Source organism: Aethalodelphis obliquidens, unplaced genomic scaffold (genome assembly GCF_003676395.1).
Source record: "Aethalodelphis obliquidens isolate GAN/ISIS:26980383/991018 unplaced genomic scaffold, ASM367639v1 scaffold46, whole genome shotgun sequence".
Classification (NCBI taxonomy): domain Eukaryota; kingdom Metazoa; phylum Chordata; class Mammalia; order Artiodactyla; family Delphinidae; genus Aethalodelphis; species Aethalodelphis obliquidens.
Window position 1 is genome coordinate 883972 of NW_020837990.1, and position 26625 is coordinate 910596.

The 26625-nt window shown below is 39.2% G+C and overlaps 2 protein-coding genes across 5 annotated transcripts in view; one reads left to right on the plus strand and one right to left on the minus strand.

Annotated features, from left to right (window-relative positions):
- Positions 1-593: 593 nt before the first annotated feature.
- SPA17 (sperm autoantigenic protein 17) lies at positions 594-11117 on the minus strand. 2 transcript variants are annotated; one of them, XM_027081946.1, is made up of 5 exons: positions 10989-11117; positions 9743-9923; positions 6080-6150; positions 4224-4298; positions 594-906 (listed from the first exon to the last, which is right to left on the minus strand). In XM_027081946.1, exons 2-5 carry the CDS (start codon positions 9894-9896, stop codon positions 763-765), a joined length of 444 nt encoding a protein of 147 aa, XP_026937747.1. In that variant the 5' UTR covers positions 9897-9923; positions 10989-11117; the 3' UTR covers positions 594-762. The 2 variants fall into 2 exon arrangements, with proteins under 2 accessions (XP_026937747.1, XP_026937748.1); XM_027081947.1 differs by lacking the exon at positions 10989-11117 and adding an exon at positions 10485-10930.
- Positions 11118-11220: 103 nt separating this feature from the next.
- Positions 11221-26625, plus strand: part of SIAE (sialic acid acetylesterase) — a 34018-nt gene continuing 18613 nt past the window's right edge. The window contains exons 1-3 of one of the 3 annotated variants that reach the window (XM_027081949.1): positions 11221-11325; positions 14905-15066; positions 23139-23314. In XM_027081949.1, coding sequence (XP_026937750.1) covers positions 11259-11325; positions 14905-15066; positions 23139-23314 — 405 coding nt within the window. In that variant the 5' untranslated portion in view covers positions 11221-11258. Of the gene's footprint in view, positions 11326-14904; positions 15067-17328; positions 17419-17460; positions 17728-23138; positions 23315-26625 lie in introns of those variants that run through there. The other 2 variants (XM_027081950.1, XM_027081951.1) reach the window with 2 other exon arrangements.

The following is a 26625-nucleotide window of genomic DNA, read 5'->3' on the forward strand; positions in this document are numbered from 1 at the left end:
ATAGGTATTATCATTTACACATTAAAGAAACTTGGGAAGTTTTAGCTAAAGAAGAGAGCATTTATGATGTTATGATAACTTTTGTTTTTTGCAAATGTTATGCATTAGTCTTATTCTGTGTGGTTCTGGAGAGCAAGACAATAAAAAAAAAAAAAAACTGTCAACAGCTGCATGAGTGTAAGAGCAGATATTTACTACTAAATCCCAGCACATGAATTGTGTGCAATACATTTTTTTTCAATAAAAGATTGCATACATGACAAATGAAAACCAATGGGTGAAACTTACAGGGAGACAGATTTTTGACTCAACTTATCTTCTAATAATTTGAGTTATTCAAAAATTAAATGGACTATCTTTGAAAAGCAGTGGAATTCTCTACTACTGGGAGTGAAAGAGGAGCCAAAGGACTATTTTTCAGGGATGTGATAGAGAGGAGTTATTCATTAGATAATGGTTGAATCACACAGCCTCTGAGATCTCTGAAAACTCAGATACTCCAGCTTTGTAACTCTAAATCCAAGGGTCTCTAGACATAGACCTGGGAGAAGTATAAATAAGACTCATGATCTCAGAGAAGTCTTCAAGAGGCATGGGTTCAATGGCATGTTTATTAAACACATGCTCGCGACAGATTTTCACAACAGCAACAAATGTTATTTCACTACCTCAAATCTCACTTATTAAGAAAAATAAGACAGTCACAACAAGGTTGATGGATTTGGATTTTTTCGTGTTTTCTGGGGTGTAAAGCCAGCCTCCTCACTCGTTTTCCTCTGTTTTTCCTTGAAGATCACTCGATTTCATTTTCTTTACCTTCTCTCTGGCTAAGTGTCCCCGGAAGGCTGCTTGGATTTTGATAGCAGCATTTTCCTCCATGTCCTTGTCTTTTTCAGAAGATTCATTCTCAGAGAGGAGAAAAAGTAAGAGACTTCTTAAGCATCTCATATTTTGATGCTATAAAAATAAGTGTATAAACTTAATCAACTTAGGGATGTAACAATTGAGATGGGTTGCTTCCTGAAGGAATTTTATATATCATCACGTTGTATATGTACCAAATGGTGAATGCCAAAATATCAGACATCTTGTTTTGTCACTCTTTGATATGTCTCTGCAATAAAAGATCATTGCCAACTTCTTCCCCGCAAAACAGCTCCTATTCAACATTTTTTGGGGGAAAATAAGTGAGAATCCTTGAAGCAGGGTAAAAATGCCAAGAAGGGGCTTCCCTGGTGGCGCAGTGGTTGAGAGTCCGCCTGCCGATGCAGGGTACACGGGTTCGTGCCCCGGTCCGGGCAGATCCCACATACCGCGGAGCGGCTGGGCCCATGAGCCATGGCCGCTGAGCCTGAGCGTCCGGAGCCTGTGCTCCGCAACGGGAGAGGCCACAACAGTGAGAGGCCTGCGTACCGCAAAAAAAAAAAAAAAAAAAAAAAAGCCAAGAAGAATAGTAAATGTGCTGTTTCAAAATAATCATGATTACACAAAATGGATTATTTTTAATTTCTCAATGATTAGCCAAATAAAATCATACATTTAAAGTGAAATGCCAAAGAGGAATCCATTTAGTCCAATAAAATCAGTTTTAACATGGTTGGTTGAATTTTTGTACACAGCTTCCTTTTTAAAAAAAAATTAGGTATAATTTACAGAGAGTGAAATGCACAGATCTTAAGTGTACAGGTCAATAGATATATAGCTTTTAATATATTTTTTAAATTAAAAAAGTGATACATATACATTTAAAAACTTAAATACCACTGGTAGTGAAATTTTCTCCATCTTCCCAAATCCTATACCTAAAAGGTAACCCATCATTATGGATTGAGTATATATATCCTTCTAAAATTTCTCTATATACAAATGTATTCATATGGGTATATATTTGCCTTTTTATTAAAAAAATGAGATCATGCTAATCACAATGTTCCGCAGCTACTTTTCCCATGTAACAATGTATCTTGGTTCCCTTTTTCCCTTTTTTTATGTTATTCAGTATATAATCCTGCCCATTCCTATTTTTTTTTTATGATACCATTGTAGTCCATTGTACTGATATACTTTGATTTATTTACTCATTCTCCTACTAATGGACCTTTGGGTTGTTCAATCACCCCCTCCCCCCATGGCAAAGAGGCAAATCTATCTCTTAAACTTTATTTTTATTTACTTATTTATTTTTTGCGGTACGCGGGCCTCTCACTGTTGTGGCCTCTCCCGTTGCAGAGCATAGGCTCCGGACGTGCAGGCTCAGTGGCCATGGCTCACGGGCCCAGCCACTCCGCGGCATGTGGGATCTGCCCGGACCGGGGCATGAACCCGCGTCCCCTGCATCGGCAGGTGGACTCTCAACCACTGTGCCACCAGGGAAGCCCCTAGCTCTTAAACTTTAATATGCAAACAGATTGGTATAAAATCCTCTGAGATGATGCCCTAATGTGGGCAAATGAATTATGCTGAAGTTGGAAATCAATGGGCTCTCAATTCAAAGTCATAAAAACCTGTGTAAGGGCACCTATTAAAGATGTAAGGAAATGACACTACCTTCCTTCTTTCCTGACCTCCCACTGCATCTTATGCTAATGTCAGGCTGACTGAGTTGCACTGATATAATTCTGAGATGACTTACAAAGGTTATAAGGTAAACTTATGACCCACTGGGTAGGAAGTAAGGTATTCCTGGAGGGGGATTGCCCATTTTGGGTGTCAATTATTGGGTAACTAACTGGGACATTAATACATGAAAAGAAACTCAGAAGTTTGGCCTTCAACACTGTAGACTGTGAGTTCTTCTTTCTCACTAGGCTTGGTCCTCTTGAATCTGGACTATGAAGCATATAGGCAGTGACATGCTGGTAAACGTTTAACAACTAGCTCTCCAGAAAAAAAAATTGGTCCTGATTTGTAGTATTTATCATGATCTTAATACTCCCACTGTGGCTGATTTCAAGCTATCAAAGTGATATTATTGAACACGGGGTTGTGTACATATGTGCATGACTGTCTCTTAAGAGCTGGCTTTAGCACACCACTGAATACAGGCATCTTTGAGAGTGGACCGAGCCTAACCCATTGTTGCTTGAATGTAGGCTGTCAGGCAGGAAGTCATTTTTGTAGAGCGAAATGCATGGAAGATGAGTAGGACTCATTGTGTAAAGCCATTTTATTTGGCTGTATGCAATTCCCCATGAGCTTCCTTTTGTTATGTCTGAACCTTTACCACTGTGTGGTGATGACAGCATCAGTTAGTGAAAAGTTCCTGAAGTGGAAGGTGAATCTGAAGGATGAAGACTGAGGCTGTATACCCTGAGAAAACCATAATTCAAAAAGACACATGCACCCCCAATGTTCACTGCAGCGCTATTTACAATAGCCAGGTCATGGAAGCAACCTAAATGTCCATCAACAGATGAATGGATAAAGAAGATGTGGTACATATATACAATGGAATATTGCTCAGTCATAAAAAGGAACAAAATTGGGTCATTTGTAGAGACGTGGACGTACCTAGAGACTGTCATACAGAGTGAAGTAAGACAGAAAGAGAAAAACCAATACTGTATATTAACACATATGTGTGGAATCAAGAAAAATGGTACAGATGAACCTATTTGCAAAGCAGAAATAGAGACACAGACGTGGAGAACAAATGTATGGACACCAGTGGGGGGAAGGGGTGGGATGAATTCAGAGATTGGGATTGACATATATGTACCACTGTGTATAAACTAGATAACTAATGAGAACCTGCTGTATAGCACAGGGAACTCTACTCAGTGCTCTGTGGTGACCTAAATGGGATGGAAATCCAAAAAAGAGGGGATATATGTATACGCATAGCTGATTCACTTCGCTGTACAGCAGAAACTAACACAACATTGTAAAGCAACTATGCCTCAATAAAAAATTTTAAAAAAAAGACTGAGGCTGTGATTTTTGTCTGTTCTTCCCCTTAGGGAGATTTTCCCATCCATAATCTTCTTCCATAATCTTGGAAAATAAGATTTTATTTTTAAGGGGAACAATGAGTTTTCCTTTATAAGAGGCACGGCTAAAATTGATCCACCAGTTAGTATATCACTGGTGCTAGTTATCTAAAAAGCAAAATCATGATTTTAGCAATATGGATAACAGACTGGATTCATATTTGGAGGATAATTTTAAATTGAGGGATGTCATTCTTTGTAGGAATCCAATAGTACATGGAAAATATAACTTACTAAGGCTGTCACCTCTTCCATAGATGTCTGAGACTTTTCCTTTTCAGGCTCACATTTCTCCAGTGGTTCTTGCTCCTAGAGGGGAGAGGGCCAAATAGACAATATTTCCAAAACAGTAAAGTCTTGGATCAAACTGCTTAAAGGTAATTAAATATTACTTTAAGTTATTGATAAGTGGTGGGAATTAAACACATATTTTTTAACAAGGAAAGTAGGTTGGGAAAAGGGATAAAAGAAAACTCTCAAGGGAATATGCATAAACAAATATTAAAGACCAAGGAATTGGTTAAAAAAAGTTTGATCTTTTGTTTTTGGAATGTGTATAATATTGTTTTATATTAAAAACAAACCATTGTCTTAAACTAAAAGTTGATATGATGCTGTAATGAATCCTGAACAAGGAATAAAAAAGAGGTGCCAATAGTTTCTCAAACAGGAATGAAATAAATGCTATTGTATTCCATAGTATGAGGTCAAGTTGACTTTTTAATGATGTTTGTAGATTAAAAACTGAGTCAAAGAAGTAAGTTTTGCTGTAGGGAAGGATTTAAATAGAAAAAAATGGAAACCAGCTCCATTTATTTTGACATGGTTACTGAAATATTACTCCAGAATAGAAGCATGGTTAATTCAAAACCTTATGGGAAGAGCTTCTTTAATTCATAAAACATAAATTTAAGCACATATAAGCTAATCAAATAAAGCCTTTAGAATTCAAAAGAAGAAAAACCACTCTAAAATTGCTATGTGAATAAGATTTAACATTTTTCAACATCATTCCTTTGATTTCAATAAAACATGAACACAGAGAATCTACTTAAATGGAAATAAACAGAACACCCTCATATCTGGCAGGCACAGATGGATGGAACTTCACTTTTGAATTCATGGAATAAGTGACAGGGGGATTTCCTCAGGAAATCCCCCAAATCTACTGTGCAACACCATCAACATTTGACCTTTGTTAACTCCTTTTAATTCTAATATCTGCTGCTGCTTCGCAGCTAATTATTATCATACTTGCCTAGAGTACTGCTTCTCAGATTTTAATGTACCTACAAGTTACTGTGTGGATCTTGTTAAAATTTAACCTCTAGCTGGGGTAGAGCCAGAGATTGAATTTCCACCAAGTTGCCAGTTGGAGGCAATGACGCTGGATCATACACAGCCTTTCTCAACCGGTGTTCCTCATTGGGATCATAGAACACAGAATCTTGAAGTGATTATTTTTCTCAATTTCCCAAAGGATGGTACATAAATAGAATCATTCTAGATACAAAGAAGAGACATTGATTCCTTACGTGCAATGGATGCCTTTGGCTTAGGGCTTAATTATTTTGAGGCGTCTTGGTTGAGAAAGACTGGTTCTGAGAATGCTGCTAAAGAGAAGATAGACTCTCTGAACAGATTGGCTTAATAGAGAAGACTCTATACCATTACCATCTTTAATTCTAATCAGTCTTTTGTAAGACGTCAATGATAATGAAATAATTGGACAAACAGCGTTTTATTTTATGAAATATCATTCATTAATTCAACCAATATTTATTGGGTATCTGCTATTGATAAGCACTGTGATACTCAATAACATTGGAACAACAAATGAAAGTAATTATTCTTTCACTTTCAAGTACGTGCTTCCTGTTGATCATCTTTAAATTTAACCTAAGTACTGTACACGATGCAGAAACCTTAGAAAAGAATTTCTTGCCAGAAAGAACAGCACAATCAAAAAGGTTTCATAAGATATTTGTGATGCCTCTCACAATATTCATGATTTTGGGAGATCCCAATAATCTCTGTATTGGAGACAGGAAGAAGAATTAACCAAATCCAATAGCTTCACGGGACCATACCTTGAATGCATGGTTGTTATAGAAGCGGTCATCTACCTTAGTCGCCCATTCTGCTGGATCAAAGTTGGTTTCTAAATAACAAAAATATAATAATTTCAGACTTACTTTGAGTTCATTAAAGTAAATGTAGACTAGTAACATAAAATGTTTTCTTTTTCAAATTATAGGTCCTTTACTGCCAGTTGAAAATTTTATTGACGCTGTACACAGCCTACTGCTGTAGATATAACCAGTGATTATTAAATATATGATGATGAATTAAACATTAGATGAACGCTTGAGGATATTTAGAAAGGCAGTTAAAAAATCTAATTGCTGCTTTCAGAGTTTACAGTAAAATGGGAGAGACAGAGAACAAATGCTAATACTTAAATATAAGTATAGAAATTTATCGTTATATAATTATGGAAACATTATGTATTAGCAAACATGGGGGGAAATGTAACAAAAATAAATGTTAAATAGTAAGGAAGTTTGGAAAAGTGAAAGATGGGAGAAGTTTTTTAAAAATTAGGCATATTATGTAGTCAGTTGACATAGAAGTATTTAAACAGAATTTTTCTTTAACTTTTCATTATGAAGAATTTCAGATTTAGAAAGTAGAGAGGATAATAACAAATTTCCATGAGCACATTACTCAGATTCAGCAATTATAATCTCATGATTGATCTTATTTTATTTGTAACTTCACTCACTTTCCTGCCCTTTCTTCTGATTATTTTCAAGCCAATCCCAGGCATCCTACTATCTTATCTACAAATACTTGCTTCAGTATGCATCTCTAAGATGTAAAGCCACAATACCATTATCACACTTAAAACTACTAACAATAATTCCTTAATATCATCAACTATCCAAATTTCTCCCATTGTCTAATATATTTTTGTTTATTTATTTTTTTACTGCTGATTTGTTCAAATCAGGACCCAAACAATGGGCACACAGAGCCTTTTGTTATGTCTTTTAAATCTCTTATAATTGAAACCTCCCTACCTCCCACCCCACATTTTTTTCCTTGCAATTTATTTGTTGAGGAAATTGAGTCATTTTTCCTTTGGAGTTTTCCACAGTTTAGATATCTGATTTCATTCCCGTTATGATTTTTTACCAAGTTCCTCTGCCTTTGAATTTCCTGTAGATTGCTAGTTAGATCTATAGGTCTTATCTGATTCAGGTTTGAATTTTTTTTTTCAAGAATACTTCATAAGTAGCGCGGTATAATTCTGCCAGGAGATATATAATATCTGGTTGTTTCTCTTTATACAATTTTTATGGGCCCATTGATGATGACTGCTTAGATCATTTCTTTAGGGTTGCAAAATGGCAATATTCTAATTTGATCATTACTTCTTTATTTCTGGAGTACTCAATAAAAAATACTTTCCCTGTTTGGTTACCCTGAAATACAGTTCTTACATAAAAGGTAGGTTAAAGGTTTGATTCTTTTCCTTTATTTACCAGTTTTCAGATTAATCAGTTGGTTCCTTAGGATTCTCTCAACGAGTTTTCTTGATTTTCTTTTTTAGTAAATAATTATGAATTAATCAATATTTAACAAATTGAACGAATTTCAATCCACTGCATTTATTAATCTTATTGATGCTCTAATTGTCCAAAATTGGCCAGTAGGGGCTTATTCAGGTGCTCAGATGTTCCTGAGTCCTTTGGAAACAACTCATAATCTTTGATAGTTTTCTTATTTTCTGGAATGGCAAGGTGTTGAGGCTCATCTTGCATATTTCCTGCCCAGTTTATGGGATTGGTTAGTTCTCCAAGAAGCTCTGGTTCCTGGAAGATGGTAGTTGGAGGCCAAAGTCTAGGGACTAGGTGCTCACTGGGACTGGGTTGGTCATTGTTTTGAGGCCTTTAAAAAATATAGAGAGCTAGAAAATAATACTTTCACTTTTCAAAGAGAAAATATATCATGAAGTCTGATGATATTTTTCAATTCAAATTTAGAATTATGGGATTTTATCAACTTCTTTCATTTTTATATTTGTATGTCATTTTTCTTACACTAAAAATCCTATTCCTAATAACAGTAGGACAGTTACTTATTTGCTATGTTCTACAATATATAAAAATTACAGAATAACTGCACTATAATATTATTAAATATTATTATTTTCAGTGATAACTGAAAACAATTTAAGATTTTTTTTAAAAACTTCATTTTATTTTTAGGCTGTATCCACCAGGAATGCACAAAGTACTGTGTTATAAAGTCTCTTGAAATAATTCTTTTTTGTGTGGTTATGTTACCCATTTAATACTAGTTAGGTTCATTTGTTTCACTTTGCTTCTAAATTTAGAAATTGCTTAACAATTAAAAAATTTAATTCTATTTTATAACTATGTGAAACATATATGATTTTGAATTTAAGATGTATTCAGACAAGTCTAGCTTCTGTCCTGTTCCCTCTGCTCTCTGTTCCTTCTCCTGCTAGAGGTAAATGTTTTTTTGCTTTTTTTTTTTTAGAGGTAAATGTTAATTTTTTAAAGATTTATTCTTCCATTTAAAAAATATAAATGAATGGTTATGTATTCATATCAACACCTCTTTGTTAGATAATTGGTAGCATACTAAATACATTTTTTTCCACCTTACTTTTATCACTTAATATATCCTGAGGGTCACTGCATAACATCATAGAGCTCTTCCTCGTTCCATTTTTGTTTGTTTGTTTACAGCTATACATTAATCAGTAGTGTAGATGTACTCAAGTTTATTCAAAAAATCCTCTATGATGAATATTCGGGTTCTTTCCTCAAGTAACAATAAATTGTAAAATGATTAAAAATGGAATGTTTATTTGCTTGTGACTATTTCTAGTCATCTTTACTACTCTGTTGGAATACTGTAATCAAAAGTAATGATGACAGCTTAAACAAAATGGTTGTTCTAGTCAGGGTTTTTAATAGAAACTTATAGCTGTAATAATTCTCATTTTGACCAGTGGGTCAGGTCTTGATTGTCATGAACCGTCAAAGCTGGGAATTTGGAAATTTTATTTATGGAAGTGAAGAAACTCTGCTTTAGCTCTCAACCAAAGAGTCACAGTTGGCAGGAATCTTAGTCTCTGGACAGGATGGAACCTTGGAAATATAGAAAAAGAATATAAATTACCTTCCCAAGCTGGAAGTTCACTTTTCAAAGCAGTTTTTCTCTGTGCCTTTATTGAGGAACAGTTTCATATACCCCTGTGAATACCAACTTATTGAATCTAAGGAGTACAGAATTATTTTTTTACAACACTTAATAATACTTTCAAGTAAAAAGAGTCAAAATGTAAAGAAAACCATAAACTCTCCTCCCAAGAAGAATAGACAGTCAACTGCCTGGGAGGCATAGGAACAGCATGTTGGAAAACAGACAGCTAGAGTGGGTGCTCTCCTGAGCTCCTCTTCCACCCCACGTGTCCATGAGAAATACAAAGAAGAGGGTCTGAGTGATAAACAGTAATCTTCAATAATGTGAAATAATGTGATTTAAGAGAGCCTGTCAAAAAGGCACATGCTGTTTCAAATAGCAAGAACTGTTAGTTGAAGATACCTGCCCCATAAAGGCTTTCTGTGGAATAGGAATGGTCTTAAGCAGGTCTCACCATAATCAAATGCTTCGTCTCTTATTTTTTAAAAAATGCCGATTTTAAAAAAGCTTACTCTCTCTTTTCTCTAGAAGATTCTCAAAATATGCTGCTGCAAAAGCTGGTATATTGTCCGGTTGCTCCCTCAGAATCTCGCGTGTGAGCCCTTCAAGAAGATTCCCAAATCCTTGTGGAATTCGGTAGTGGGTGTTGGAGAATGGAATCGACATCTCCTTGGGAGGAACTGCCTATTGTACCTAGAGATTCATTAAAGAGTACTGTCTTTAAATTTGTCTGATTTTACTTATATAATCACAACTATGACAACAAATTACTTCTGAGACTCCAAATTTCTGGACTTCAGTCCTTTTTTTCCCCAACACAGCCCAAGTCCATCCATTTCTTCCAAAGAGTTTTGAATTTTTCCATTATTAGAATATTAAAAATATTTAATAGGCGAAATTATTTTTTAAAAATAATTTCCTCCCTCTTTGTCTTTAAAATGGTAATTTTTCCTATCCCACAGGAATTTAGAGAGAATGATTGTTAAAAATTCATCTTAAATTGCCGAAAAGACCCTGTTTAAGGTCTAAAATTAAAAAAACAGAGGAAAAAAAACCTAGTCCTTGTTATAGAAATTAATTTGTCGAGTGAATTAAGTTTCACACTTAGTCGTTCCCTTAGCTTCCACTTCTGAAGCATGACCTACAATGCCTCGTTGAAGCATCTATATACTCTGGAAGGGGCAGTGGGGACAGAGCGGCTGGGGCAAAGTCATGATTTTGCAGTTCCAGCCTGCAAAGTTTGGGGATGCTTACATTTTCTGGTTTTGTCTCGACCCGGTCTTCTCTTCCTGTCTTGGAATACAAGGGTCAGATAAGGATAGCTGCTAAGCAGCGGGATGGGCTACTGAGTCTGCAAACAACACTCAGGGACCTGGCCTGTTTGTGAGAGTATCAATGCCGAATAAGGCCGGAAGCCGTGGTAGGGGTCTAGGTGGGGGACTAGTCGGTTTAATGAGGCCGAATCTATAGAGTTTTTCCTTCTTATTTTGAGGGAACAGGAAATGAGGCATTGAGTCATTCTAGGGTTGTGAAAAGGAAAAGACTCTGAACTAACGTGGGGAGTGGAGGGCGGTCGGAGGGGGAACACTGGTCTAGTCGGGGGCGGCACGGCGAGGATCTGGGATTTCGGACTCGCTGCTTGGCTCCCAGTCTGCCCTAGGCTTCCCAGAATGCGGCGGGGATCCTGAGAGAATACGAGAGGCGAAGGGAAAAGGCGAGGTCTCGATTTCGGAAAGGAAACGGGGTAAACCGCCTCACCTCTCAGGTCTCTCAGAGCTGGAGCTGATGGTTCAGGTTGTGTTTTCTCGTTGCCGGGAAACCGTGTTTTGTTTTGTTTTTTCCATTCAACTACGGCGGCCGAGGAGAGGCACGGGCCCTCCCGGAAGCCGCGGACAGCTTCGCGGACTGAACGGCCTGGGAAGGGCGGAGTCAGGCCTTTTCCGCCCTGATCAGGCCCCGCCCCACGGCCCCGCCCCCGATGGCGTCCCCGCCCTGAGACCTTCGCTGTGGTGAGGGCTTCTCACAAACATGGTCGCGCCGGGATTTGTGTTTGGGCTCGTGCTGCCGTTACTCCTGCGGGCCGACGCAAGTGCAGGTGAGGCGGCCGGGCTCGGCCCGACCCCTGCCCGTCCGTCAGCCTGCGCGGGCTCCGAGATAACCGCGTCCTCCGCAGGACCGCCCCCCGCGCCCTTCTCTCTAGCTCCGGGAAGGAACTCCGGGTAGGAGCCGGGTTCCACCACCCGGGCCTCTGTTGCGGGTGTCCGCTGGGCAGGAGCCCCGGCCTGCCCGCTTCCTCCACTCCCTTCCACCGCCCCTATGTTGCAGCATGTGGGGCAGCGGGAGAGTTGGGTTATCTAAGGAGGGGAGGCCCAAATGTGCCCAGACCGAGGCCCTCAGTGTCTGAATAATTGCAGGGGAACTCGAAGGGGAGGGGGCGAAGCTAGTTAGATAATATTTGGAAACTGGTGACTGAGTCATCCAAAACATTTAAGTGCAGCCCCCTCAGTGGTGCCCCTGGGGAGGGTTTGCTTCAGGCTGGGTTGCTTGGGGGAATTAAATTTTCCTAGTTTAAGTGGTGATTAGGGCTAAGGCATACAACCCCCTCACTAGCTCAGAGTATGTAAGACTCAGCTTTGATTCCTGCTGCAGCTCGCAGACACTGCTGGTGGGATAATATGCATGGCATTGGGGAGGAGGATGACTCACTTTGACCATTGTCCAGGTCATATCGTGTCATTTGAATACCCCAGACTGGATGCTGGGTCACAGAAAAGAAATGAAAGTTGAGGTGGGAGAACAGAGTGCAGAAAAATGACTGCACTACCTAAGAACCTGCAAAGTACCCAGATGCAGACAAACCGCAGCCCTTAAGTGGTTTTTCAGGGTTTAACAAAAGTGAAAACTAGCAGCAGTTTATATCATTTCCTGACTCATCCCCACTCAGTGACCTTTGAGTCCAGTATATGAGGTGGGGAGAAGGGAAAGAGGAGAATAGGGCCCTTATTCTATTAATTTTTCTGTTAAAGGCTGTTAACTTTAACATCACTATTTTACCTTTGCCTTTGGGTCATATTGTTACATCACCTTCATTAACAATGACTTTATTTTCTAATTTGTTAATGCTCTAAATTTTCTTCCCTTATTTGGTTGCATATCCTGACTTCTTTCCTTCAAATCATTCCCCCTGTGCTCATGTTTATCACGTAATAGTTGAAATGTGCAAACATGTATGTAGCAATGATAAAATGAACACCCCGAGGCGCTTCACCCAGCTTAAGAACTAGAACGTTCCCAGTTTTATTGAGACTCCATGGATATTCCTCCCTAGTGCATCCACCAGTTCCTCACCAGAGGTAACCACTGTCCTAATTTTGTCAGTCTACTTTTAACTTCCCAGAACACTAATTCCTGTTTTTCTACTCCAACACCCAAAGGAAACATTGAAGACCTAAAAAAAAAAAAATCAAATGTTGTGTCTTTTATTTGACAAAAACAATTACCAGTCCCACCTCCTTTCTTGTTCTCCTGTTTTGTCCATTGCTCAATTCCTTGGTAATATTCCACTGTCTATTCTTATCAGCTTGGAATGTGAGCTTTATAAGAACAGGGAATATGACTTGTCTGTGATTTACCACCAGTATCTAACTGTGGCAGAGTGGAAATTGCAGTGACTTTGGAATCAGGTGGCTTGATTTCTTGTCCTGTCTTAAACTACCTATGTGATTTGAGGCCAAAGAAGTTACTCTTTGTTACACAGTTACTCTTCCCAGTAGAATGTAAGCTCCCTGCTGGCAAGGATTTTTGCCTGCTTTTTTTTTCTTTCTTTCACTGTTACATCCTCAATGCTTAAAATCGTGCCTGGCACACAGTAGGCATCTTTAAGTGTTTGTTGAATGAATTAATGCACAAGCTATTTTAAAAAATTACCTAATCTACTTGGGTCTCAGTCTGTTGATCAGTAAATAACGTGATTATACCCCAGGGTGTAAAAAATTCTTTCCACCTCTAAAATTCTTTAACTCAGAATAGAGCCATGCACAAAGAGGTTCGGTGAATGTGTGTTGTCGAAAACAGACTGACTGGGAAAAGTATTTTCCCCAACATTTGAGAAGGTGGCTGCACACCTCCAGAGCCCCTTATTCGCCTGGGTTCATGCCTGCGGCAGCCAGTTTTCTTCAATCCCTTCCCCACCCCATCCTCTTTCTGCTCAGCTCTTAGGCCTTTGGTTTTCAGGTTTTGTTCCATATAAAACACTTACCCAAGACAAGGCCTTCCCACACATGCGCCTCTTCCCTTCCCTCCAACGTGCTTATGCAATTCTGGGCTGTTGTAGTCTCTTCTTAGAGCGTTTTGCTCCTGGTAGCTGTGCATCTCCAGCCCAGTGGGTCTTCCGGATGATCTTTGATTGTCATGTAGGTTTTATGATGGAACAAACTCCTAAGAGAGAGCTGAGGATGTCTAGGGACTGGGTTGTTATTCGAAGTGCAGGAAAAATAGGCCACCAAGTCTGTGTAGGAGACCCCATTAGCTGTGCTGCCCTGTTAAGTATAGCCTAAGGGGCTGTCATCATTGTAGCTTCCAGGGGGGAAAATGTCAACTTTGTTAGTTCTGATTCTCTTTCCTGCCAATCATTTTTGTTTAAAACCCTTTAAAAAAATCTTAATTTTGTTAATTATTTTCTTCTAGGGAGTTTTGTCTGTTTTGTTCAGACAAATTGGGATGTAACTTAAAAAAGTTTCTTTTCCCCCTTATGAAGTTTTGATGAGGAACCCACTGAGATAATTTGGATAGATGCTTGTTATTAATAAAATACTTCGATATAGGCTGGATGTTAAAAATAGGAATGATATCGTTAAAGTGAATTCTTATTCAGTCTTGTTAGTGACTGTCTAGAATAGAATCCACAGTTTAAAGTGCTCATTCTCTTTTTGTATAATTTAGCTTGTGAAATGGGCGAATTGCAACAAAAGACCTTTTGTTCAGACACTTTGACCTTCTGTCTCTCACTGACCTTATTTTTTGCATCTTAATTTATCTGAATTTACCTTAGAAGGAAGCAGACTTGTTGCAGATATTCATAAATGTTTATTTAGAATTTTCAGTGGGTTGTCAAAAAACACTATAAGGAGAATTATTGAGGGAAATTGACACTGAGAGGATGGAAAGGGGGAGATAAAGAGAGAGGAGAAGTTTAGAAAAGGCTGTGTTGAAGAGAGGCAGCCTTCTTTATTCCCAGCTATGAGGAGTGGGAGTGGTAATGGGAAGTAGGGAAAGGAAGTGGTTTATTTTTCTCATAAATACCGTCTGTGAGGTGCATAAAAAGAGCATTTTGGTGATTTTGGGGGGAGAGAGTCAAGTGTTTGGGCCAAGCCTGAGAGCAAAGGAAGATGAAGAGCTTTGAAGGGGAGGAGGCTTGTGGTAAATGGGTTGCCCCAGGCTTTTTGAGTTTTCCTTATTGGTCATCTTGTACTGTGATGCATATTGCTGGAAACTGTTCTTGTTATGTTGCTTAGCTAATTAGGAGGAATAAGCTCTCACTTTAGAAAATTAAAAGGACTGGTTATCTTCAAATTCTTATGTATTAAGACTGTATGTTCCTTGCCATTTAACCAGATTCAATCTGGTGATGAATCTCTCCAACGATGCTCTCCTAAGTGTTTGCTAAATTTTTTAGATGTTGGTTTTCGCTTTGCTTCCTACATCGATAATTACATGGTGCTGCAGAAGGAGCCTGCAGGGGCAGTGATTTGGGGCTATGGAGTATCCCGAGCCACAGTGACAGTGACTCTGTGCCAAGATCAGGAAACCATCATGAAGAAAGTGACCACTGTGAAAGGTAAGACAGGCCATCCTCCGCTCAGCTTTTGTCTTCTTCTGCCACCTGCTGGATGATCTGAAAATGAATCCTAATAGTCCAGCTCAGGTTATCCATCCATCTGTCGATCCATCCATCGGTCCATCCATAAAAGTTCTTTGAGTATTTACCATGTGCACTGAGGATACAAAGAAAAATAAGACCAAGTCAAAGTCCCTGTCCTCAAGGAGCTCATGGAATAATGGGAATAGACACCAAGCCATGTAGTGCAGTGTGATAGGTGCTCTGCTGGAGGTGGATATGGGGTATCATGGGATACAGAAGAGAAACATCTAACTCAGATTGGATGGTAAGGGAAGGTTTCCACTGAAGGTGACATTTGAACTGAATCATATATAAAAGAGAGGTAGTATTGAGGAGGGGTTAAGAACGTAGGCTCTGGAATTCACCATCCCCATTCAGACCCTGACTCTGTCGCTTAATGGCTATATAACCTTGAACATGTAATTTAACATCTCTGTGTCATAATTTCTTTATTTGTATAGCAGTGATAATAATAATATTTAGGATTATTGTGAGGGTTAAATGAATTAACATATCTAACGTACTTAGAACAGTGCCTGGCACACAATAAGTACTGAAGAAGTGTTAGCTGTTGTTATTTTTGTTACTATTATTATTATTATATTTAGTCAGTCACTCAAATATTTACTGAGTGCCTACTAAGTGCCAGATACCATGCCAGGCACTGGTTATGCAGTGATGAGCAAAACAGATGTGGTCTCTCCCCTAATGAAGCTTATGGATTTGAGGAGAGACAGAAAAATAAGAAGCAATTACAGTTAAGTGTAGTAAGTGCCACAATTGGGAAGTATAGAGTCCTATGGGAGTGCTTAATAGGGAAAATTAACTTAGCCTAAGGCTTATTTTGAAAGGTGAGCAGGGCAAGCCAGGTAGAGGGAATAGCCTGGGCAAAGGCATGGAGGCGTGAGTGAGCCTGGGTCACTGGAGGAATGACAGGCAGGTTGGTTTTTCTGGACCACTGGGGTGTGTGACCGGTGGTGGATGGCAGGAGATAAGGTTGGAAATGTAGGGAGGCTAGTTTGTCGTTGCTATGGAGCGTGCACCGTACTTTGGATAGATGGATTTTAAGCAGCAAAATAACACAGTCCAATCTGTGTTTTAGAAAGATTACTCTGGCACCACTGTGGAAGAAGGACTGGAGATGCATGAGACTAGAGGTGGTGGGACCTGTTAGCAGGCTGTTATGATATTTAGGCAATAGACATTGAAGGCTTGACCCCAAATAGTGGCTAATTCTCAAATAGGTGAGAATTAGCAGTTAGCAGGCTTCAGGAGCAGAGACGTCCTAAAAGGAGTCTGTGTCTAGAAGAGATAAAGATGTAAAAAAAAAAAAGAGAGAGAGAGAGAGAGAGAGAGAGAGAAAGATGTATAAGATAACGTGGGGAGGAGCTCAGAGTTACTGGATGCAGGAAGGTGTGTTCAGGGCTGGGTCAAGTGGAGACCTGGTTGTATCTTAGTTAGAGGTAACTAGGGAGCTATGGGATGTTGAGGTGAGAGTCAGGTGAGGAGGCTTCTCTGGGGGGGTGGAGTTAAGGTGGAGGCTGGTGGTTTGATAGGGACTTGAATATATATGTGACAGCGAAGCTTGTGGAAATTTTATTGGCCCCTGAAAACAAGGATTACCTGATTCGTTTTGTCAATATACGGGACTGATATCCAATCCAGAGCGATCCAGATGCTGGTGCAGACTTTTAATAATTCATTTCCATTCAGCAAACATTAAGAAATACTAAGTACCAGGCATAGATGCAAGGTAAGTGCTTCTAGTTCTTGGGTTTTAAGTCTTTTTAAGGTAAGAAGCTTATTGGGTGAAATTCAGAGACCTGAAGGGGAAGCTTAAGCTGATTGAGAAGTTGTTCTCTGTTAGATTTAAATGCTATTGGTGACTTGTAGGATACACCGAAAATGAAGAATTCAGGAGACTAGCAGTGCTTTCTTTTTGTGTTGTGTCCATCTCAGAAATGAGCAGTACGGAGTACAGATAGTGGTGCTCTCAGTAAAAAGACATCGATTTAGAGATCTAAAGAATTGATGTAATTGTTTAAAAACAATAAATAGGATTTCTTTTCCTTAGTGCTAAAAAATAGCATTACCAGTAAATATTTAGGAGACAGAGACTGTACAGTGTCGTAGAAATAGAGAAAACACATAATACATAGCATTTCAGTTTTAAAAAATATTCTTATGCATTATTTTTAGTTTTTTCCCTTTCATGGCTGTTGCAGGGCCAATATTTGGAGTGTCCAGAGACGAGACAAGAGGGTAGGTGGTGACGAGAAGGAATAAAAGGTAATAATTAGGGGATGAGCCCCTCTTCTCCTTTACGGTGATAGTGAACCTGCTCACTTATTTTGAGTTCAATTCTATAAACATCAACCGAAGGCTTATTATGTATAAAACACTGAGCTAGCAACCCTAGAAAATACAAAGAAGAATGTGCCCACCCTCCAGGAACTCACTGTCTCATGCTGTCCTTTCACATTTAGCAATTTAGGTTCAAGTAATGCTTCAGTTGCTTCACTGCAAAGTGATGCTTCGTTTGGAGTTAAAATATCCAGCAGCAACTTAAGGGAGCCAAGTGATTCGTGGACTCTTGAGGTAATTTTACAGGAAAAGAGATTGTTATTGGTGGGGTGGTGGGTAGATCTATTTGTTAGGCTCTCCACACTGGCTTGGGAGAGAAGAAAGGTACTGTGGTTTATACAGATCCACAAACCTACTTCAGTGGACAGCGTGCTCTGTCTTGCCCATGAAGAAAAATGGATAAAATGTTATTTGGAATAAAAGAGATAGACATGTAAGAAATTTCACAGGGCAGTGCAGAAAATGTTTCTCAAAGGAGATACTGTAGGGCATATTGAAGGGTTGACTTCTATTTAAGTTTTGATGATGACTCTGGGATTTTCAGCCAGACTCTCTATCTCTGTTAATATTTAACTTATTACCTATAATCCCCTAGGTGCCCACAGCAAAGTGGAATTTAACAACGTAAAGGTTTTTGTCCAGCAGACTGACACTTAAGCATTGGGAAAATTAAAACCTGAGGGATGACTTGGAATATGGTCAGGTTCTGGGCCTGTTCAAGCCGGGTTGTCAAGTGATGCATGATGATTCTCTCAGACACAAGGAGTAAAATTGGGGCAAATAGTCTATATCCTCTCACTTTGACACACATGGGGATGCACATGTAGGTGATAAACTGAAGGCGTATCTGCCTGAATTTGTCATGATTGAGGTAAATAGAAAATACAAAAGGCCTAAACCTCTTAGAAAATTTAAAATCTCCTGGTTGCAGTGTTAGCGTGCGTGCTAGTTTTCTGCGCCATATAATAAGTTACCACAAACATAGGCGCTTAAAACAAACACACTTTTACTATCTCACAATTTCTGTAGATCTGAAGCCTGACCATCATTTATCTGGGTTCTCTACTCAGAGTTTCAGAAGGCTGAAATCAAGGTGTTGGCTGGGCTACATTCTCATCCAGAGGCTCGACTAAGGAATGATTCGCTTCCAAGCACCCTTAGGTTGCTGGCAGATTCATTTCCTTGTGCCTGTAGAATTCATGGCAGCATTTCTGCTTCTTCAAATCTCTGACCGCTAGACCCTATTTAAAGGCTCACCTTATTTAGGTCAGGCCCGCCCAGGATAATCTCCCTTTGGATTAATTTAAAGTCAACTGATTAGGGATTTTAATTATATCTGCAAGACCCCTTCATCTTTTCCATGTAATGTAACTTAATCATGAGAATGGCATCTTATCCCGTTTGCCATTTTCTGTTGATTGGAAGCAAATCATATATTCTGCCTGCACTTGAGCAGAGGGACTATACAAGAGTGTGACTCACTGGGGGTCCCCTTAGGGTGTGTCTGCCATAGCAAGCTATAGTTTAAGTAACTTGCATCAACAGTTTTATTGATAGAAAAATAGTTAAGCTTTTTTTTTTTTACATTGATATTTGGTGGTGGTGGAGATGAACTTTTTACAGAATAATACAGGTCAGGCAGGGGCGGTTTGGGCAGTAAGGCCTTCTTTATCTCCAGGTCACTTCCACAAACGAGTGGACCCGTTTGCAGCTGGTGAAGTACCAGGCTTCTGTGGGGGAAGAGGTGATCAGGGCCGCTTCCAGCTCTAGGTTTTCTCTCTTGGGAAGGGAAAGGTTGTGGGATAATTTTCCTTTTTCTCTTCTTGGTTTCTGAGATTTGGCACAATAACCTGAAAAACAATTAACATCTGATGTGAATAGCAGAGAAAATATAGCAAGATGTACTTCATGACTAATCATGTCTCTAGACAAATTCTTTTAATTTTTTGTCTTTGATTGTTTATTCCATTTTGAGGTGGGGTTGGTCAGGGAGATGGAGAGAACATGGAGAGAGTTCTTAACTTATGCTCTTGGCTGGAAGAGGAAGAGAAGAAGGACAGTGAGAAATAGGCCACCAGATACACTAACCATTGGGCAGGAAAACACAAAGCCCCAGTCAGCCTGCGTGGCTTTCTTGTCAGTATAACCCAGGAGGACTGGGGTTTACTCTCTGCCATTTACTTGATGGAGTGCCCGGCACCTGGTAAACGCTCTCAGTGGCTGTACAATGAAGGAAGGGCATGAATCTTTCTAGATAGAAGAAGAAAGAACGGGAGGAAGCAGAGGTTTGAATGCAACAAAAATGAGCATTTACAGAAACCTGAGCCCGGATCGGTAAGAGATGTCACAAGATAGCAAGTGATTGGGGCCCAGAGGAAGGAACCAGAGCAGGTGTTGCTCAAAAAGCCCATCCAGCTCAGCAGAAGCCAGCTGGATGGTGACCTTTAACTCTGTGGTTTGTCACTCAGTTTTTAAAAAATATTTATCTATTTATTTATCTATGTTTGGCTGCATCGGGTCTTTGTTGCTGCTCGCAGGCTTTCTCTAGTTGTGGTGAGCGGGGGCTACTCTTTGTTGCGGTACACAGGCTTCTCATTACGGTGGCTTCTCTTGTTGTGGAGCATGGGCTGTAGGCGCACGTGCTTCAGTAGTTGTAGCACGCAGGCTCAGTAGTTGTGGCTTGCGGGCTCTAGAGCGCAGGCTCAGAAGTTGTGGCACACGGGCTTAGTTGCTCCGCGGCATGTGGGATCTTCCTGGACCAGGGCTCAAACCCGTGTCCCCTGCATGGGCAGGCGGATGCTTAACCACTGTGCCACCAGGGAAGTCCCGTCACTCAATTTTATTGCTTGGACTCAACCTAATGGACTTGGTGGGTCAACACAGTTTCTGAAATCTATAACTGGACGTCACTGGCCTGTGGTCAGCTCCACTTTCACCAGCCGGTCCTTAACGGACAGACCAAGGCCTAAATAATTCTCCTTGTGAAACGTCCCACCCTTGCCTTGAGTCTAAGAAACAGTCTTCACAAGGGCCGCTCTCCTTTGTATATATTGATACTTACATGGCAGTAAATCCACATTGTTTTAAACAAATTATTTCTGAGTTACTTTGACCATTAATAACCCCTCTGTAGTGGAGCTGGTTTCCCCTGCCTTGCGTGGCAGTTAACTTTACTTAACACTCATTCTCGTGTCAGAGTTTTTCTCTTATGAAGTGGGAGAGGAAAAGAGCTAGAAACTAAAGGAACTCGAGGACTAGAACAGAAGGAAGTCTTGGTGGAAGTGGAGCAGTTTCCTGCGGGGGAGCAGTCCTGGGGAACAAGGCTCAGATCTCCATGCCTAGCTCTCTTCAGATGCTTTAGGCTCTAGAGGGAGCTCATCCTCCGGGTGTAGGATGGTGTTGCCCTGTTTTGCCCCAACATCCCTCCCTCCTTCTTTGTCTTTTTCTTGCTGGGCAGCAAAGCTTTTCGGAAGCTCTGGTGAAGGCGCTTTTCCACACCAGCCATATTGCCTGGATGGAGACTAAATGTAAATACCTAATTAACAGCAGTGACTAGGAATAGCTTGCACAGTAGTAGAAGGCTCAAAAATAGTCCTGTCCTGGGTTTTCTAGGGATTGACCTCATCATCACAAATGAGTAATGTTGGTGGCAGGAGGACAGAGCTCCAGTAAACAACGTCAGTGCAAGAAGTCTGGAAAGACATTGGCAAGGCTGTGGTTGGGACAGATTGGAGAGTCTGCCTGCTCAGACGAGAGAGCCATACGGAGCACATCACACCTGTGCGACACAATCTGTACTAGCTGCCCACTGTTTCCAAAACAGTGATTTTTCTGCTTTAGGTGAATTCTGCATTTAATATGTTGATGTCTGTGACTATGGGTGGTGTTAAAAGCAATAGCGAACATTTAGTCCTGGGCTTAATTGACCTCGCAGGGATCGGAGTAGCAGGCTCAGTCAGCTGTGCTTCTGAGAGGAGCGACCTGTGCCCTTTCACTGATGCCTGAGGGTTTTGGATGTTTCCCACAGGACTCTGAGCAATCCTTTATGGTTTGAGCCTTTACCAATCTCCTGCCGTGAGGCTGGACTTCTCTTCTTAGCTCTTACTGATTAAGAGGAACTTAGCACAGTGTCTGGCACAAGTAGGCACTTGGCTAGTTTTTTTATAATTAATTTTTTCTGGTTGGTGTAATAACCTTAGGATGCCTCGTTTCCAGCTCTTGCGATTTTTTCCCTTTGAATTTACATTGATCCGATGGACACAAATTATAAATCAGTCCATATTCTTCAGCATTATGCCAAGAATATTTATTTTTTTAATAAATTTCTTTTCTTAAAAATTTATTTATTTTATTTATTTATTTTTGGCTGCGTTGGGTCTTCGTTGCTGCACGTGGGCTTTCTCTAGTTGTGGCAAGCGGAGGCTACTCTTCGTTGTGGTGTGCGGGCTTCTCATTGTGGTGGCTTCTTGTTGTGGAGCACGGCCTCTAGGCACGTGGGCTTCAGTAGTTGTGGCTCATGGGCTCAGCAGTTGTGGCTCACAGGCTCTAGAGCGCAGGCTCAGTAGTTGTGGCGCACAGGTTTAGTTGCTCCGTGGCATGTGGTATCTTCCCATACCATGGCTCAAACCCGTGTTTCCTGCATTGGCAGGCAGATTCTTAACCACTGTGCCACCAGGGAAGTCCAAGAATATTTATTTTAAAACAATCATCTCTCTATTTTGTCTATTTTCTCCCTCTCGTTTCTTCAACTTTGTTCCTGTTGTTTGGTTCTCCTAGGCATAATTTTGCCACTTGGAAGATATTTTTCTTAAGTTTCCGAGTATGATGTTGGCAGCGGTGGTGGTGTGCGTGGGTGAGAGGTGGGAAGGTGGTAGGGGGGTGGTTCCTAAGGAATATGCTATGAATTTCTGAAATAGGGTCTTGGATAGCTTTTCATCTCCCAAACTGCATTCAAAAACCTTAAGTCTGGTGGATAACTCTGTGAAAATAATTAATTGGGCAAGTCTCAGTATCTTCTTCAAAGAGAGATTAATTTATGTGCCTCCTACTACTTCTTTATGTGTCACCTGTTTAACTGTTGATAGGAGAGCCCAGAACCACTGGTGGTATTAATCCCTGAGAGCAACAGGGGGACGACGAGTTGGGGGGTTGATGACAAGGATGATACCATCAAGTCAGTTTCAGATGATAAGTGATTTTCTCTAACCTGTGCTCACATTTGATTGGATACTTACAAGTTAGTTTGGGGCACTGGGTAAATCTGTTAGATTAGGATTAGGTTAATATTGATAGTTGGATGGTATAGGAAGAATTTCTATTTTATATTTTTGTATTAAACTCCCTTGAATTTTAATCTCTGTATTTTTGTCTGTCCTCGTTTAGGATTATAACTGGGTGATTTATTTTTCTTGTAAATGCTTTGATTAAAAGTAAGGAGGGATTGGTACAGATTAAAGATAGCTACGCTGCTGCTTTTGTTATTTCTGTTGACCTGTCTGAAATTTGGCCAATCTTCATAGCTTTGAATCCAGTTCATCACAGAAGCTGGGAATCGCCACAAATGATCTGATGCATGATAGGATTGGGTTTTAATTTCACTTTAGTTGATTGATTGATTAATTCTTGGAGCCTTGTTATTGTTTCAGCACACTCTAATAGCTGGATGGTGGTACTGGATCCTGTGAAGCCTGGTGGACCTTATGAAGTGATGGCACAGCAGACTCTTGGGAGGAAGAACTTCACCCTGAGAATTCATGATGTCTTATTTGGAGATGTCTGGCTTTGCAGTGGGCAAAGTAACATGCAAATGACTGTTTCACAGGTAATTTGCAGAGTCTCAGTGTTAATAATGTTGATACAAGAAGAGAAAGGAGGAAGAGGAAAGGGGCAAGGAGGAGAAGGAGGTAGAAGCCTTCTTTTTCTACTGTGTGCCAAGATCTGTTCTAAGTGCTTTCTTTGCATGTGTTAATTAATTTGATTAACAACTTTATGCGATAAGTACTTATATGATATTCCCATCTCACAGATGAGGAAACTGGCCCATCTGAGGTTAAGTTCCCTGCCTAAGGTCAGAGTGTAATTGTGGAGCCAGGATATGAATGCGACCCCAGAGCCTGCTTTCTTAGTCACGGCTAGTGTGTCAGTGTGTGGGGCACTATTTTCTCACCTTTCTGGGCTAAAGGCAGAAGCGAGAGAGTATCTGATGGTAATGGAGATTTCATATCAAATTGAAGGCAAAGTAGATTACTCTTCTTTTTGATTGGTTTAGAAGATGAGCTTCTGGAGAGAGCCTAGGGAATCAAAACAATTAGATTTTGTTTGAATGCTGGGCAGCTAACATACTCTGTCTTTTGTTGTTATGGAGATTTAAAAGTTGAGAGTGAATGTTGGCTTTGCCTCTTACTAGTTGTATGGCTTGGGGCAAATCACTTGGTGTTTATGAAACTTTGTAAAACATGCTTTTAAAAAATTGTGGTTTAAATGAATATAACATAATGTGTATCATTTTTGGTAAGTGTACAATTCAGTGGCATTAAATATATTCACAGTGCTGTGTGTGCCCATCACCACTATCTATCCTCAAAACTTTTTCATCATCCCCAATGTATACTCTGTACCCATTAAGCAATAAATCCCCCCTTCCCCTTCCTCCTGCCTCCTGGTAACCTCTGTTCTGCTTTCTCTCTATGAATTTGCCTCTCCTAGGTACTTCATATAAGTGGAACCATACAATACTTGTTCTTCTGTGTCTGACTTATCTTGCTAAGGATCATGCTTTCAAGGTCCATCCATGTAGCAGATATCAAACTTTTATCCCTTTTTATGGTTGAATTGTATTCCATTGTATATGCCACATTTCGCTTATCCATTCATTTATTGATGAACACCTGGGTTGTTTCCACCTTTTGGCTATTGTGAGTAATGTCGCTATGAACATTGATGTACAGATATCTGTTCCAGTTCCTGCTTTCAATTCTTTTGGATATATGCCTATGAGTGGAATTGCTGGGTTAGTTCTATATTTAACTTCTGAGGAACCACCAAACCATTTCCACAGTGGCTGTACCATTTTACATTCCTACCAGCAATATACAAAGGTTCTAATTTCACTGCATTCTAACACTTTACTTTCCGTTTTCTTGATTATAGCCACACTAGTAGGTGTGCAGTGGTATCTTAATGTGGTTTTGATTTGCATTCTCTAATGACTAGTGATGTTGAGTATTATCTCATGTATTTATTGGCCATTTGTATGTCTTATTTGGAAAATTGTTTACTTAGGCCATTTGCCCATTTTTGAATTGGGTTGCTTGTTGTTAAATTGTAGGACTTATTTGTATCTTCTAGGTATTAATCACTTGTCAGATACACGATCTGTAAATATTTTGTCTCATTCTTAGTTTGTCATTTCACTTTTTTGAGAGTGTCCTTTGATACATAAAAGTTTTTAATTTTTATGAAGTTCAGTTTATCTATTTTTTCTTTTGTTGTCTATGCTTTTAGTATCATCTTCTTGAAATTGTTGCCAAGTCCAATGACATGAAGATTTTCCCAATGTTTCTTCTAAGATTTTTTTGGTTTTATCTCTTAAGTTTAGGTCTTTGATCTGTTTTAATCACTTTTTTGTGTATAGTGTAAGGTGAGGGTCTAACTTCATTCTTTTGCAAGTGGATATCCAGTTCTCCCAGCATCAATTGTTGAAAACACTGTCCTTCGTCTATTGAATGGTCTTGGCACTTTTTTCAAAAATCCATTGGCCATATATATAAGGGTTTATTTCTTGGGTTTCTAGTCTATTCCATTGGTCTATATGTCTCTTCTTATGGCAGTACCGTACTGTTTTAATTACTGTAGCTTTGTAGTAAGTTTCAAAGTTGAGACATATGAGTGTTCCAACTTTATTCTTCTTTTTCAAGATTGTTTTGGCTATTCAAGATCCCTTGTAATTCCATATAAATGTGAGAATATGATTTTCCAGTTCTGCAAAAAAGGTTGTTGGAATTTTGATAGGTATTGTGTTGAATTTGTAGATTGCTTTGGGTAGTACTGACATTTTAACAATGTTAAGTCTTCCTATCCATGAACATAGAACGTTTTTCCATTAATTTATATCTTCCTTATTTTTTTTCAGTAATATTTTATAGTTTTTCAGTGTACAAGTCTTTTACCTACTTGGGTAGATTTATTCTGAAGTATTTTTCTTTTACATACTATTATAAATAGAACTTCTTTCTTAATTTCCTTTGAGAATTGTTCATTGCTCATTTATAGAAATGAATGATTTTTGCATTTTGATGTTGTACCCTGAAACTTTGCTGAATTTGTTTATTAGCTCTAGTAGCTTTCTTCTAGGTTCTTTGGGATTTTCTATGTATAGGAGCATATTATCTGCAGTTAGAAATAGCTTTACCTTTTTTTTTTTGCAATTTGGATGCCTTTTATTTTTTTTATCTTATCTAACAGCTCTGGCTAGAACTTCCAGTACAATGTTGAATAGTAATGGTGAAAACAGACATCCTTGTCTTGTTCTTGGTCTTAGGGAGAAAGCTTTTAGTCTTTCTGTGATGTGACCTGTGGGTTTTTCATAAATGCCTTTTATCATATTGAGAAAATTTCCCTCTATTCCTACTTGTCTTAGAGCTTTTTTCATGAAAGTTTGTTGTATTTTGTTAAATGTCTGAGGCTTAGTTTTAATGACTATACTGCAACTATATCTGACCTAACTAACAGGGCCATTATGAAGATAAAACTATTTTGTTTGTCTCTAAAAGGCCCTTATAAATTGAAAAGTGATGTCTAAATATAAGATGTCATTATTTAAAAAAACTTTTTATTGTAAAAACATCAAACACACACAAAAGTTAAGAGACTTATAAAGACCTATATATCCATCACCTAGATTGACAGTTGTGAGTATTTTGCCATATTTGATTTATCTGTTTGTTGTTGTCATTGTTGAACCATCCCAAGGTAAGCCGCGCGCAGACACCTTGATACTTCAGTTAGGGGTCATGTGTCAAATTGATATATATATTCATATATCAAATTAATATATATATATATATATATTTTACACAGAAATAAGAGCTGTTGATGACTCTTTTTTTTTTTTTTTTTTTTTTTTTTTTTTTT